Here is a 16,744-nt window from a genome sequence, read left to right as displayed (position 1 = left end):
TGTGGTGAATGTGAGCCAGCGCTGTGTTTAGACGAATGCTTCAAGGCGTCACCTGCTTGCATTGCCGAGATACCGGGCGTTCATATTATAAGGCAAGGTTATAAAACCATCTTTTAAGATCATTTTAGTGAAAGTTTCATCCTTCAAGGCGTACCATTCACTGCTCAAATACTAAACAACCTGCTTCCATTGCCGAGATACAGGGCGCTCATATTATAAGGTAAGGTTATAAAACCACCTTTTAAGATCATTTTAGTGAAAGTTTCATGTTCCTATCTCATATAATTTAAGAACAATGATGAATAAATCATTTTCGAGCAAAATTTAAATGGACGGCTGAATATATTACCGCCGGAGAGACGGCCGCGAAATTTAAATGACCGCGTGGAAGGGTTAAAGAAATATTGAAATAAATGGAATGATAGCCAAGAAACAGCTGACAGGCCAAAATATGCAGTAAAACAGTTCACAGAATGAAAATGGCAAAAGAATATTTCACATCTACTATTAGGATCACACATCTTCTCATATTTCTGACCTTTACCAAAGTATTTGCCATCATGCAATTATGGCTATTACATAAGTTCACCACAACAAAATATAACTTACCTAGTATATTATTTGAGAAGTCTGCAATAGCAGAGCCTAACTTGCCACTTGGATGCAGAATGAAATCTGCTACCATCTCAGACAAAACAACAGTTGGAGTGACCTTTAGAGCTGGATCTAACATGACAGCTTCATAATATTTATGGCATTCAACTCTGTGAAATAGCCGCATACCTGCCTCATACCAGGACAAATCTGAGGATGGACGGCAACCTAGTGGCACCTCAGGGTTTGTCTTTATGGTTGCATACTGTTTTATTTCCACTTCCTGAAATAAAAATTATTAATAATTCTTACTGACTTGCAACACATGGCTAATCTAGGCACAAACATATATGAAATTAACTATATATTCATTTACACTCAAATCTTATTAGGACAAACAAATCAAAGAGGTTGGAGGTTTGGGGAATATATTATGCATGGAACAGATGTGAAATGCACACAAAACTAAAAATCACAAATATTACAATTGAGCATCCTGTTGCATTGAAGTGTCACAGTCTATTTTTTTCCATCTATAATGCAACAAATTAAAAACACTGATTCAAATTAATCCTTACAATTGTTAAAAATAAACAATGTTATTAAAATTATTAAATATTAATATATATATGCATTATCACAGTGCTACATGTTTTGGCCATATAAGGCCACCTTCAGGAAACATTTTACAAAGAGTCTAATGCACTGCACACTAATCAAATATCACTCTTTCAGTTACATCTTTCATGTTTTCTTCATATCTTTTTTGAAACGTGGCTGTGTCTCTGTAATGTACAACACATATTTTATTAATATTGTCACGCTGTCGGGTATGTAACGCGACAAATAACTTCACGCTGTATTTGGTATAGCGAATTTATTCCACATTCGCTCTTACAATCACACAAATTACAATCTGACAATTACTGCCATCAGCAGTATCACAAATACTAGACTGCAAATGCTAGACTACCACTGAAAGGTTGACTCGCAACTCGTAACTCGAGAACTTGAGAACTGTGAATATTCTTCGCTGCTCCTTATTTAGCCTATTCCAGACAACACAGAAAACAGCCACATAATAGGCACCACTGTTGTCTGGCGCCATGTTGCTAGCAACGCTGTCGGGAGTTGTTTCCTGCTGTGTAGCAACGGCGGCATCCCGTGTTATGTCACCGCGGGGAGAGGCGGGGTGTTGACTGGCTTACTACCGTAGCAACGGCAACGCTCCGAAAGTGTTACGTCACCACCGGAGGGATGAGGGGTTGTCCTCCATTGCGCAACACGGCACAATATAATTCTGCTTTTACTGTTTGGTTATACTACTGTATATATCTAAGTGTTGTATTCCTGTACTTATGTATTTTGTTGGTGTATTGTTTCCTTGATTGTTCAAGTGTCCCTTTGCATTCTCTGTACTGGTTTTGGTGTGACTGCTCTTATACAGAGTGTCCCTCACACCTATGTCCAAAGTTGAACGGTTACGGAGATAATGGCCTGAGAAGTGTGAAACTTTGACTGGTGTTACACACTTGCTGATTACAAAATACATAGCAAAAAATTGCCAGGAATATGTGGTTTCTGTAATGTTAATAATGTATGTAACATCAAACTAACTTGTGAGTGACATGAAGCCATAAAATTGAAGTACAAAATACTTGCTCGCCATGTCATAATTGTCCTTAGGTTTCCAAACACTATACATGACACATAACTGGCAAGCGCTGACGTAACATGGCTGACTGCACATTCTGGTATAAACAGACTACATAACTGTATTAAACGTACATTCATGGAAAATGTCTTCTGGAATTTCGTTTCCATTATCTCATGTGGATTATTATGGGACCACGTATGCACATTTCATAAATTATTTACATCATCCAGGGTAAAAGATGCCTCATCACTGAATAAAATGATGCTTAACAGTTCGGGATGAGCTTTTATCCAGTGGCACGAATCCATATGCTGTGCATGGTCACCTGGTTCCAAATGTTGTACCCTTTGATCATGGTAAGGATACAACTCTTCATCGTGTAAAGTTCGCCACACCTGCATACGTGATAAGCCGATGTGAGAGGCCATTCTACGAGTGGACAGATGTGGACTTCTCTGAACCATCTCAAGAATGTTCTCTCGTGTGTTTATCATTCGTACATCCTCCCTTTCAGAGTGCACAGAAACACACGGAAGAGAACCAGTATCATGCAATGTCTAGTGAATTCGCGTAAATACACTTCGACATGTAATCCTTCTATCAGGAAAACGCCTTTGGTATTCTTCAACAGCAACACGTGCATTGCCACCGCAAAATCCACACACAAAATGTGTATCACAATATTCCATGTGTGAAAACACAAAAGGCATTTCAGCAACTCCGCACAACTAATTACCAACCATTCACGACCCGGCCGCAACGTACTCTGTAGGTAGCACATGAGCTTACGGCTAGTGTGAATCACCACACTCAAGGACAAACATAGATAAGACGTCTCAGCTGACAGGCATAGTGCGTGGACCCGCCAGAAGACCACACTTTTATCGGGCCATTATCTCCGTAACCGTTCAACTTTGGACACAGGTGTTTTGGGTTATATCGGCATACTTTAACATAAGGAACACCCTCCCGAAGTTTGGCACATTCCTCCTGGGATACCCTGTATATACGAGGGTTGGGACTTTTAATAGTGGCAACACTGCTCTAGAGGCGCCATGCGACGGAACCAAATAATGTCGCTTATACCACACATTAGTTACGTACTTACCTTACATCAGAGCAAATTGACTTTCCCTTCCCACATCACGTGCATGCGCAGTGACGAGAAGAACAGGGCCTTGTGTTAGCTCGCGGTCTAATGTAGTGCTGTCACGATGTTTTCAAAACAGGAACAACGGAGTTGGATAAAGATTGAATGTGCCAGAGGCTGTACAGCACAACAATGTCATCAAGGTCTTCAAGAGGATTGTGGGGAATCTGCACTGCCTTACAGAACAGTGGCAAAGTCAGTAAAAGCCTTCAACGAGGGACGCCAAAACGTGGCAGACATGCATCGGTCAGGTCGTCCTAGTGTCAGTGAAAAAGAGGTGTATGCTCTTTCCACCTTACTGGAGAGTGATAGATGCCATACGATTCATGAGCTGGCCCGTGAGACAGGATTAGCGCATACGATTGTGCTTTACATTCTGAAGGAACACCTGGGCATGAGCAAAACTGCATGACGAGGGGTTCCGCGTGATTTGACAGAAATGCTGAAATGGCAAGCTGTGGCTGATTTGTTAGATTGATGGGGCTGGGAAGTACTGAACCATCCACCATACTCCCCAGACTTAAGCCCTTGTGACTTCGACTTAATTCCTAAGATGAAGGAACCACTTTGTGGCATTTGCTTCAGAACTGTTCCAGAGATTCTTCAGGCAGTAGACCGCTCCATTCAAACTATCAACACAACAGGTGCTGATAAAGGTATCCTACGACTTCCTCATCGCTGGCAATGGGTTGTACACAATGCTGGTGACTACACTGAAGGTATATTCAATACCTAAAAAGATATATAAGAGCAATCACACCAATACCAGTACAGAAAACGCACAGGGACATTTGATTATATGCACAATCATGTCTTTCTATTAAAAAATTACCTTAGTTCACTGAAGTAAAATGAAGCCTGACTGTAAAAGTCTTACCTTGTACAGTCGACAGTATGTCACAAAGAAGCTTATCATCACTAATGACACCAAGAACATCATCACAATTTGATACAAGCTGTGGCCGTTCAGTACCTTCCACATCAGGAAAATGAGCAAGCACCCAAACACAAGTGTCATTAATACCTGGAAGAAAAAAAAAACAGGACACATTAAAGAAGGAAAAATACCTATTCAAACATTCATAACTGAACATGTTGACAATATGAAGGTACATGAACAGAAGCCCTACCTCATTTGCTGAAACAACTGGCCTATTATGATTATCAAGAACAGACTTCATGAGCAAATCAATTATATTTTAATGAAATATATATTTATATACATGCAGACCTATTAAACTGAGATGGGAGGAATTTATGTTTAATGTTACTCTAAATAAGAAGCTTGGGTAGTCTTAGCATGTGTTCAGAAAACTACTGGGGATTCTTCTGAAATCTTCTCATGTGTATGGCAGACTGCAACTGAGTATGAAATACTTAAGTTAGGAAACATGTGTATACCAATTGCACAACAATTCTCTTTTTAATTACCTCAAAACCCACAGGCTTACCGAAAGAGTGTAATTGAAACAAAGCGTGTATTTCATCTTCTGCTACAAATTTTGCATGAAACACCTTTCCCCCCATAATTATTTAATGAGATATGCTCAAGAAACACAGAAATTCTTGTGTGTCTTCATGTAAAGTGTCCATTATTTTGGACCAGTAGAATTAAACTGGAATGTGTCAATGTGTTTTCTTACAGCCAGATAGATGCTAAATGATGCAAATTTAACAGAAGCTGCCTAATATTTTAGCCTACTTCCCTTAATTTGGAAAATAAAAGCAGGCTTGTGAAATCACCTTGCCGTCTGTGTCTGTGTATTCCTCTTGTCATTGCTAGGCAATGGACTGGTAAACATGTTCCAGTTGCTACGTAACAGCTCAATAAATGTGTTCCTGCAGCAACAACTACATGTACAACAGAAGAGCTGTTTGATGTAGTGCTTTCTATGCAGTCTGTGTCATCAAGTACTCAATGTGTAAAGAAAGAAAAGTAGGCAATTACTTCTTCACAGAACTTCTTGTTTTAAGATAAATTTCACGCTAATGTCAACTCAGCAAAGCATCACAAATTAATACTTTTCTCTTCTACTTGCAGAAACCCACTGATTCAAAAGTCAGGCTATTCTGATGAACTACAGTGGAAGCTCGCTTAACGAGTACCTCTCATAACGAGTAATTCGCATAACGAGCAAAACAAATTGTAAAAAAAATGACTCACTTAACGAGTGACGTTTCGCATAACAAGTGACGAGAGGGGAAGTCCCAGATTGCGCGCTTGCTACATCAGTCTGTGTTTAGCACTCGTTCCGCTAGTTCCATTAGTGTCTCTTGTGATCACACATTTTTCCAAACTTGTGTTCAGACATATTACTCATATATGTGTTTTTTTTGTGTGCAAAGTTTAATAACCCTTGCAAAAATGTCCCAAAGAAAAAGCCGCAAAAAGACAGCCATAAGAGAATAAAAATAACCGTAGAAATGAAACATAAAATCATTGAAAAGCGAGAACGAGGTGTGAGCGTGGCTGATCTAGCATGCACATACAATCAGTCTACATCAACGATTTGGAGTTGCATTGTGTTTCACAGCAAGAAGTTGTGGAGGAGAGTTTGTCATAGGAGGAGGAGGTAACAGCAAAGCAACAATCTTCTGGCGCAATAAGATAAATGCTGAAAGCATGGGAAACTGTTGCACTGTACACTGAGAAGCATCACCCTAATAAGGCAGTGGCTATGTGTGCTACAAATTTATTTAATGATAATGCTGTCTCACATTTTCACCAAATTTTGAAGCGTCGGCAAAAACAAATGTCTCTAGATAGCTTTCTAGTAAAAAACAATTAGATATGTATCATAAATAATAAACTAATTATTTCAATTTTTTTTGTTTTCTGCAAATCGAATTCGCATTCCAGGTTGGTTCATTCTGCATAAAAGAAAAGATGAAGATGATTCACGCTCCTTAACAATGTATATATAATTTTCTTTGAATAAACGTTATACATAAATTTTTTTAGTATTTTTTTTCAGCATGGAACACATTATCACATTTTACATTAATTTATATGGGAAAAATTGTTTCGCATAATGAGTGTTTTGCATTACGAGTAAGATTCTGGAACGAATTATGCTCTTTAAGCAAGGTTCCACTGTATGTGCTTTCAATTCTACTCTGGTGGGGAAGGAGTAGATAACAGCGTTGTCTTTCATGAGTTACACTCACTATATGGTCAGATGGACCTACAATCACTTTTACATATTACAATGCCTGGTTAACAATTTTAGGTTTATTCAGGAGCTTCAAAAAGTTCCAAATGAGAAATAATTAAAGTCAAATTGTAGCAGGTATACTGGAGCTTACTCAAGCACATCAGAGTCATGAACTGCTGACAGATGAGAAATGGGGATGTGAAACAAGTGTGCCTGATTCAACAAAAAAAAGTTGGAATTTTGGCTAATAGTTGTCACATCATCCTCAGTAAGGATCTGAAGACGAAACATGACTACCAGCACATCACATAAAGAATTCTGATGCACAAAAATGTGCAGATTTGCTGAAGGATATGCAAAATACACTACTACATCTGAGTAATATTTCTTACCTCTTTAGACAGAAGAATATCAGTTATAAAAAACCATGGAATATACTCTTTAGAGGCGTCTGATGTTGACAAAAAAAGAACAGAGGAGAGAACACTATCCAAATCATGAAGTGTGACATCGTTACTTCCTTCACTGAACTGTTGCAGAACTGTCAGTTGTTCTGGTGTTACTGTAATATAAAGGTGTGCATCCAAATTCTCTGGCATTTCCTCCTCTAATTTACTCACTTTCAGGAGAATGTTTATAAACCTTCTCATATACAGTCTGCTTTGCATACATTCCTGTTGCTCTGTGATCATATCAGAATTCTTTTGTTCAGGAGGTGGTGTTGAATAGGACTGATATTTTAAATCATGCAGCTTGTCTGAAGAGTCACTTAGTGACTGCATGCCACATTCTAACTCTCCCTCAACTGCTGCTAGTTCATCAAATTTCACACCATCTTCTTTTCTTGCTTGGGTTGGATTCCTGAAAAAATTAAGTTACTATAAGTACATGAAATATCTGAGAATATTTGTCACTCATTTGATTATTACAAAAAAAAAATACATCATTTTACCGCTTATGGCAAGTCCTAACATCTGAATGAATTAAAATGCAAATAAAGTGAATGTCGAAAAGTAAATATAAATTGCTGTCCTGATACTGGGGGGGGGGGAAGGTAGAAATCCCACAGGTACATAAATTTTTCCAGAAAATGTCCTTACAAACTTACCTTAAGTCATTTAAGATCATTTTTACTGATCATTCTAAATTATTTAGACAGAAGAATACTCATAATTTATTAATAATTTGAATTTTGGTATTAATATTAGGTATGTTTCCTTCTGTTGTATTTTAGTGTCCTGTTGCACTGATTCACGTCCATGATGTCTTCCTTCCTTTTGCGACAGATTTTTTTTTAAAAAATCCAGGATGAGAGGCAGCTGCCTGAGCTCCACCCCACAACGCTAGTTTCTTGTTTGGCTTACCCTTTGACCCCAAGGGTGGAGGCAATATGCGCCTCCAAATGTCAGGCTCTCTCAGAACTACATAAATATTACAACACCGAAGGCAGTGCTACTAAAAAATTTTATTTTCTTCCATAATTAAAATTTTCAGCAAATTTGTTTGTTCCCTTAAAATTCCAACAGAAACATCAATAATTCAGTGGTTCCATCGTGAGATTTAAATTTATCAGAGAGATGCATCAGGAAGGAGCATATTTCAGCAAAGATATATCGGCCCTAATCAAAAGTACAGAGAATGAATCTGTGAAAGCTAAGACAGGGCACTTCCAGGGATGGGAGGTTAATCTCCTTTAAAGTAGGTTCTGTTACTTTCTATGTGGAAACTACAAAAAGTTGCATACTTTTCTTTTTCAAAAATATTTTTCATTAAAAAATTACAAGACACTATAGTAAGTGATGCTTGCGGTATTCCAAACTCACAAGTCTGCACATAAATCAGAGGATATTAAAAATTACGAAACTGGAGTGGTCTCTAATGGCATTATATTAATACCAAATTTCATAATGATCGGTCAACTGATAAAAAAATTCACGAGGGCAACACACACACAGAGCATGGTGATTTCATTAGCCTACTTTATCCCCTAAGATGGAATATAGGCTTAAAAGTTTCACAGACTTGACAAAGAGCATGTTTGATAAGAACACAACTACTGATTCTACTATCTCTATCCCCACAATCCCATATTGTGTATCTTCATATTCACTACTTCACATGTACAGATGATAACGCAACTCTACCTCACATAAACTATGTATGCTTTTCCTACACATAAATATGTCTTATCACTTTTGAAGTATATACAATGTTACACAATGAAAATAAATTATATGCTGGTTCTAATTATATATTTAAACCTATTTCTTTAAAATACATGAAAGTCATTTAATTTTATTGATCTCAAGTCTATGTCATGAATGCTTAAAACTAAAACATAAACTTCTTTACTCTGTAACCATCAAAGTGCTAGGACCATAACGAAGCTCCAGACTTAAAGACTGTGGATGCGATAACATGCTGCCTGGTCAGGGAACACCTTAGGGAGAGGTGACAGATGAGTATGTTGTAATGATGGCAAGGGAATTGCATTAGTCAACTTGCTTGGTTTCAGGATTTAATACTCTGAATAATTAAACTGTGTATATTAACAGCAATACCTGGTAGGGTTCCATGGAACAGATTTTCTTCTTTCAAACTTTACTACTCAACTCAGTGTGTCCATTCCTCTACTTGCATGTCCCTTGATTTAGTCACACACATATACTAATACAGTCAATAATTTCGTGGTCTATGGTTTTTTCACACCATAATACAAGATACTTGCACACACTTAGTTAGTTAGTTATTAGAGAGGGTGGGTTTCCCCATGCACTTAGACCTGTATTGGTCCATTGTGCTTCCCTCTATGATTTCTACCAGCCTCTATATCCTACCGGTATTGGTGCTTACCATCAGTCCCGCCCAGCCAGCAAGACCGGCTCTACTGGCTAAGAAGTATCTATAATGCTTCCCCCCCTCTACCGGAGGTATTAGTGACTGCTGTTGGGCAGCAAACGTCCGCAATTTTGCTCAGTGACCTCCTTTGGAGGTATGAGGTTCTTTTACGTGCTGTAAAGCTACGACATGGGACCCATGGCTTAAAGTCCCTCCCGGAGGACTTGTTCCCTGAATTTTTTCACCCTTAAAAATTCGACGACCTCCGCCAGGTATTTGAACCCACGTACTACGAGTCATGAGGTGGGAACGTTACCTCTAGACTACGGAGGCCGCTCTCGCACACACTTACATATAACCACATTCTCCCTCAAAACAATCGCTTTTGGCTGCTATGCAAGTCTGCCAACGTTGGTATATCTGCTGGAAACACTGCTGAAAGGTATCTGCAGGAAGGTCCCACATGGCTTCCCTTGCGTAAGTGACGATCTCCTTGGCCGAATGTAATCAATGCCCATGTAGCTTTTCTTTCAAGCGTGGAAAAAAATATAAATTGTATGGTGCAAGATCAGGTGAGGAAGGAAGTGTGTGACAAAACAGTGACCTGTCATTTTGCCAGCTCCTCTTGGACAAGCACAGAGCGATGTGCAGGGGTACTTTCATTTAGCAACAGCCAGTTCTTCCAGCGCCAAAGCTCAGGACACTTACAATGAACTGAACTGCATAGATGGCGAGGGATCTCCTTGTAGCGATGCTTCTTTACAGTCACTCCTTCTGTGATGAATTCATGTGAATAATTCCAGATGAGTCGAAAAACAGTTCAAGTATCACCTTGCCTTCTCACATGTCCTGTCGCAGTTTCTTATTTCTTGGAGACGATGACAATTTCCAGGTGACCAATTGTCACTTCAGTTGTGGTTCACACAGAAAACACCATGTTTCATCTCCTGTTATGATCCAGATGAGAAATGTTCCATCTTTGTCAGCACTATCGATCAGGTCACGGCAAATTCCTGAGTGATCATCACACTGGCCTTGTGCCAGGATGTGTGGAACACTGTGCTCGGTAACACGAGACATGTTCAGGTCATAAGACACAATTTTGTGGCAAGAACCATGACTAATCCCTGCTGCTCATGCTGCTGGTTGTGATTTCATCTACTGTTTGCGAGCGGTTAGCATACACAAACATTGAAACTTCTTGGGATCCTGACTTCAGTTCTGACCGTTCTTGGCCAACCAGTACGCTTACCATCTTCAAAATTGGGCTGGGATCACCACCAAACCCTTATGGAACTGGCCAAACATAACAGGGTGCAACTGATATGGTGCCGGGGCATGAGGGTATTGCTGGAAACGAAACAGCAGATGCCTCGTGAATAATGAATTGGAAAAGATCTGGAAGGAAACTTCATGGACTAATCAAGATACTATCCCAGAATTTGTCTGACGGTACTGAGGAAAATAACAACAAAAAAAAAACAGTCAAGACAGCTGGCATCCCAGCCAACTTTGAACCAAGCATCTCTCATATATAAATATGGAGTGTTATTGCTACATCAACCTGTTCAGAGATACACGTTTTATTCATACTTTCTCTGGCAGATATAGAGGTATTTCATAACTTGTATATGCAGCATTAAATTCAAAACCACATGACAGCCAGCTCTTTAAGTGTGATGTGTTAGGCTATCACAATGTCTCCATTTCTGAGCAAACAAACAACAGTTTCACTGTTTATTAATGTTCTTAAAGAAGCTCTTAAAGATACAGCATGTGAGTGTTTGAACTGGAGTCATTTCATGAACACAGTAATGAAACTTTCGATTCAATGAGACGGTTGTGCACTGTATTAAGCTTCATTCAGCATATTTAAAGATTATTAATACTGACTAGTATCACCAGATGTTTAGCAAGGGCATGAACATAAAGGTCACAGTATTAGAAAAATTACACTTCACTAACAGAGTCATGATGGTTGCAGAGATTTAAATTTTGGGGATTAAGGTTGGATGGATGATGCAGAGAAAGCACATGACATATTTTGTAAAAGATGTAATGGGGGTACCATTGGCATCAACAAATGGTGCTTGTGTGAAGGACATTGGGAAGGCAAACAAGGTCAGAGTATTAAAAAGTAAGTAAAGGTATCCCTGTAACAGGCCATGGAGGCCCATAGGGATATGAGAAGTTGAGGTTACCACATTTCCTAGACAATCAGTTCATAGATGGCAGTAAGGTTGTCAGCCCTACGCACCAGCCGCCCTTTACCACCCAGAATATCCCTGGTACCCATTTCTGTTTGAGGCTGAGTTGACCACAGGGCCATAGTGCATCTGGAAGGATTAGGTAAACTGCTCATCGGGATTCAATCCTGCGACCTTCCAGCTTGTAGCATAGTGCCTCAACCAACTATGCTACCATGTGTCCCCAGTCAGAGTATTAAATACAGTAATTAAATGTTGGTTACAAGTGTCAGAAACAGATAACACAAATCCGTCAAGGGACATACAGGGGCACCAGAAAATCAGGGAAGAAAACTGCATAATCAGAATTAAACAGGAACTGAAAAGGGGGAACATCAGATATTTGGGATAATGTAAGGAACAGCAATAAAGATTGCATAAGAATAAGTGTTAATATAGAAAGGTGCAAATGGAAGCTATAATTTTTTTTGTGTGTGTGCGCGTGCATGCGTGTGTGAAAGTGTGTGTGTGTGAGAGAGAGAAGCTCACTAACATTGTATAACAGTTTAAGAAGCAATTTGATGAAATAAGAATGTACAAAAATACATACAGCTGAAACCATGAGAATATATTTTTATTATTATTATACTTAGTGGGATGAGACTGAGTCCACTTGGTACTGCAGCCACTAGTGGCCTATGGTACCAGCCCCAGATGATAGATGACAGTGATTGTGGAGCAACTGGTGGAATGAAGATTGGCAAAGGTAAACTGAAGTGCTCAAAAAAACCTGCCTCAGTGCCACTTTGTTCACCACAAATCCCACATGACCAGACCAGGGCTTCAACCTGGGCAGCCGCGGTGGGAAGCCAGCAACTAACTGCATGAGATATGGTGTGGACCATGAGAATAATAATATGGTAGAAGATAAAAATTTGGAAACTGAAGGAACAATGACTGATACATACTCGTAGGGGCTTTGTCCCACATGCAGCAATGAAGACGGGAGTCACATACTAAGAAGGGAAGGAACAAAAATTTGGAGGCACCAGATTTTAAACATGAGGTTTAGGAACACTGATGCAGAAATGTGTATTAGGAGGATAGTAGGCTGCAAGAATAAAAAGCAGTGGCAAAAAATAGGGACATACTCGTACATGCTGCTCCTCACCCCTCATTCCTCATGCAAAGAGAAATGAGGAAGGGCAGTAAGAAATAATGAGAACAACGCAGATGAGTAGCAATATGTAGGAGTAGTAAGGGAATGTAACTAAAATGCTTATGTATATAATTGGTAAGTTCTACCATACAACAGTATTTGTAATTTGGGTGTGATGCTGGAACACAGGATCAGGAGTCAAATTCCAAACTGTAATTTATAACAAACCGAATAAAGTACTGAAGCAGCAAAACCTTCAGGTTCAAAAAAAAAAGTGACAAGTTTTTTGGCCACCTGAGTGACCATCAAACAAAAACAAAAGTCTGTGGCCTGTAGTCCGCAAGCAAACTATACTGACCGAGGGATCGTCACTTGTCAGCGAAGTTAGTGCCAAATTTAGCGGATAGAGGGTGTTGTGTGGTCAGTGCAAAGGATCCCCATCGCCGTTAATCTCGGTTTTCTAGACCAGAGCCACTATTTCCTTGAAATAGCTCCTCAATTATCCTCATGAGGCTGAGTGGACCCCATTCCAGACTCACTACTTATCAGAAAATCTGGTAGCGCCGGGAATCGAACCCGGGACCTCTGGATCTGTAGCCAAGACCTCTGACCACTAGACTACAGAGGCGGTCCCTGAGTGACCATCAGCTTCTCAAAATGGCTCTTACTCCATACAATTAGTCATTTTGTGTTCTGCTCTTATTTCAGCCTTAATAAAGCTAATCCTAAAGATAATTCTGATTTCCAGTTCTAACAACTTATCCAGGTCTAGTACTAAACAAAACAAATATTAATTATGAGCCATGTGAAGGAAAATTACGCTTCAAATTATTTAAAGGTTAAGAAGAGTGCTTTTGAAGTTATGTGCCACTGAGTAAACTTCTATTTCCTTTACAAGTGCTGAGACAGCTCTTTTACCAAGCAAAGCAGCTGACTCAGTGATATTCAAGAAACCTTTCTCCATCCTCCTCCTTCTTCTTTTAACTTATACGGGAATAATGGATACTCTGCTTCGGCATAATTTCAGCCAGTGTTATGATTCCATGCATGGGATCCCAGAGGATCCAGACACAACACAAAAAGAGTTCAACTGTATCTTTAAGGTGATAATTAAACTTAAAGAAAGGCTGCAAGTAATTCTGAGCTCATTCAGTGACCTGTTAATGAGTTTTTATGAACTACCTACCGGGTGTAACAAAACTCAATGTTGTAATAAAACTAATCCAATAATTCAGGTAATGTTCATACACAGGCCCAAACCTAGTGTCTATTAAACTGTGTGATTGTAACCAGGTAAGTGCACTAATTAAAATACAAAATGAATTATGCATTTCAGGAATTTCACACAATTATACAATCACATAAGAGCTGTAGTACAAAGAGCACATCAGTAATACAGTTCAAGACAGCCAGTCCATGATTTTACTACATACTAAGTGCATTTTGTCCCACACCTGTCACTGAACTAAGGGCTATTCCTGTAAAATTATGAATTTCTTATTTCTTTCAGATTTCTGTAATTAACTGAATAACTTTAACAGTTTGTTGTTAAAAATTACTACTGTTTGCTACAATTTGATGTCATATACTTTGGTAGGCACCAATCTTTCAGAGACATCTGCTGCCTCCATCTTCAGGGAAGAAGAAACCCATCTACCATAAAGATATAGGTAGAATGTTCCTCTGAAATGTTACTACCTTTCTATCGAACTATATGGTATCACATTCCAGAATACAGTAAAATCATGATCACCACTGTGAGAACCAAAGATCATACACAGTAACTTTCATATTCACTGCAGTGAGAACCCCAGTTTTAAACGGTTCTGTTTTTGACAATTACTACTTTTTGCTCATAGGAAAATGGAATTTGCTTTGGTTTTATACTGACAGCTTTCATTAAATATAGCAAATATTATACCCAAGGTATCAAAATCTGCTGCTCTTCCACTTTTACAACGGATAATGGAAGGGATACCATCTATTTTTTTTATTGCTAGTGGGGTGGGACTAAGTCCCTTGTATTGCGGCCACTTCTGGCCTACTGTACCAGCCCCAGATGACAGGTGCNCATAGCCAGTCACTTTTCTGATGAGCTATTACAGCCTTAAATATTGCAAAACAATATGATCAAATAGACAAGTGATGCTGAATGTTTAATCTGTCAGGTGAGAATGTGTTTGCTCTCAGTGATGTGAAATATCTTTGGTTCTCAGCTGTTTTTACAGCTGAGAACCAAAGAAATTTCACATCACTGAGAGCATATTTATATAAACACATTCTCACCTGACAGATTAAACATTCAGCATCACTTGTCTATTTGATCATATTGTTTTGCAATATTTAAGGCTGTAATAGCTCATCAGAAAAGTGACTGGCTATGGGCTAAATGACAGTGGTTCAATCCCTGACTGGGGTTAAAATTTTTCTCTTTGGAACCATATCCAGATTGGCTCTGTGGCCTAATCAGCCTCCTATCCAATGGGTACCAAATGCACTTTCCCCAGGGATAATGTGGCAGGAGTGTGAAGCTACCTAAATCATATCCATCCAGATTCACAGTTAATAATGTGTGCCATTTTGTATCTACTTCCCCTGTACACCTTAATGATGGTGATACATATATTCATGCGTCCCAACAAATCTCTTGTAAAGTACTGAATAGTTTATAACTTCGTTCAACATTTGCAGGACTTGTAACATTTCTAAAAGAAAATATTCCACATCTGATACAATTAGGTCCAGCTAGATGATCTTTTTCATTCGTCACATGCTGGAGAAAAAATGGGAGTACAATGAGACAGTACATCAGTTATTTGTAGACTTCAAGAAAGACTATGATTCAGTTGTTGTACAATAATCTGACAGAATCTGTGGTACTCATGAAACTAGTTAGGCTGATTCAAATGTGTTTAGACATAATGTATAGTAAAGTCCATATTGGTAAACATTTGTTGTTAATTTTCATGTCTAGAATGGTCTAAAACAATGAGATGCTTTATCACCACTCCTTTTCAACTTTGCCTTAGAATATGCCATTAGGAAGGTCCAGGAAAACCAGGTGGGACTGAAGTTAAATGGGACACATCGGCTGTTGGTCTACGCTGATGATGTGAATCTACTGGGTGATAATATAGATACCACAAAGAAACACACACAAACATCAACTAACACTAGTCAGGAGGCTGGCCTAAAAGTATACACAGAGAAAACTAAGCATATGCTGATGTCTCAGCACCAAAGCGCAGGGCAAAATCATGACATAAAGATAAGTAACAGATGTTTTGAAAATGTGGTGCAGTTCAGATATTTGGGAACAATAACAAATCAAATCTGATTCAGGTGGAAATTAAGAGGAGATTAATGGAGGAACATAGAGTGAGGGTGTTTAAGAACAGGGTGCTGGAGAGAATATTCGGGCTGAGGAGAGATGAAGTGACAGGAGGTTGGAGAAAACTGCCTAATGAGGAGCTTCATAACTTGCATTCTTCTCAAAGTATAATTAGAACGATCATGTCAAGGATGAGATGGGAAGTCATGTAGCACAAATGGGGAGGGAGGGGAGGAGGAGGAGAAGAAGATTGCATACAGGATATTAGTGGGAAAGCCAGATGGAAAGCCCAAGGCACAGGTGTGTGGACAATATTAAAATGGATCTTACAGATACAGGATGGAATGGTATGGATTGGACTGATCTGTCTCCAGATATGGAGCAGTGGAGGGCTCTTGAATTGAATTGAATTGAATTTATTTACATTCTATAAATCCTAAGTAGGTTAGTACCTTTGGATACAGAACAAGTCAAAAGGTTACATACATAAGTACAGGCAATTTTAGCTTAAAAATTAATATAACTTAATTTTACATCATTCTCTATTTACATTGAAGTATTCATCTAAAGAGTAGAAGGAATGAGCATGTAGATAATTCTTTAACTCTGATTTAAACTTTTTAGTATCATTGCCCAAGTTTTTAATACTTTGTGGCAGATTGTTGAACACTTTT

The 16,744-nt window shown here is 38.9% G+C and overlaps 2 protein-coding genes across 7 annotated transcripts in view; one reads left to right on the top strand and one right to left on the bottom strand.

The window, feature by feature from the left end:
• The window catches only part of LOC111871218, a 31,365-nt gene that overhangs the window by 8,852 nt on the left and 5,769 nt on the right, over positions 1 to 16,744 (bottom strand). For 4 of the 6 annotated variants that reach the window (XM_023864163.2, XM_023864172.2, XM_023864182.2 and 1 more), the window contains exons 2-4: positions 6,949 to 7,417; positions 4,279 to 4,425; positions 610 to 877 (exon numbers count right to left, since the gene is read on the bottom strand). In XM_023864163.2, the coding sequence (XP_023719931.1) occupies positions 610 to 877; positions 4,279 to 4,425; positions 6,949 to 7,417 (884 nt within the window). The remainder of the gene's footprint in view (positions 1 to 609; positions 878 to 4,278; positions 4,426 to 6,948; positions 7,418 to 16,744) is intronic. The other 2 variants (XM_023864191.2, XM_023864200.2) reach the window with 2 other exon arrangements.
• LOC111871243 (pancreatic lipase-related protein 2) overlaps positions 13,940 to 16,744 on the top strand; it is a 35,419-nt gene continuing 32,614 nt past the window's right edge. The window contains exon 1 of the mRNA XM_023864210.2: positions 13,940 to 13,974. The gene's annotated coding sequence lies outside the window, so the exon portion shown is untranslated. The remainder of the gene's footprint in view (positions 13,975 to 16,744) is intronic.

This window comes from Cryptotermes secundus, unplaced genomic scaffold, assembly GCF_002891405.2.
Source record: "Cryptotermes secundus unplaced genomic scaffold, Csec_1.0 scaffold152, whole genome shotgun sequence".
Classification (NCBI taxonomy): Eukaryota; Metazoa; Arthropoda; class Insecta; order Blattodea; family Kalotermitidae; genus Cryptotermes; species Cryptotermes secundus.
This window is presented reverse-complemented; position numbering and strand designations above follow the sequence as displayed.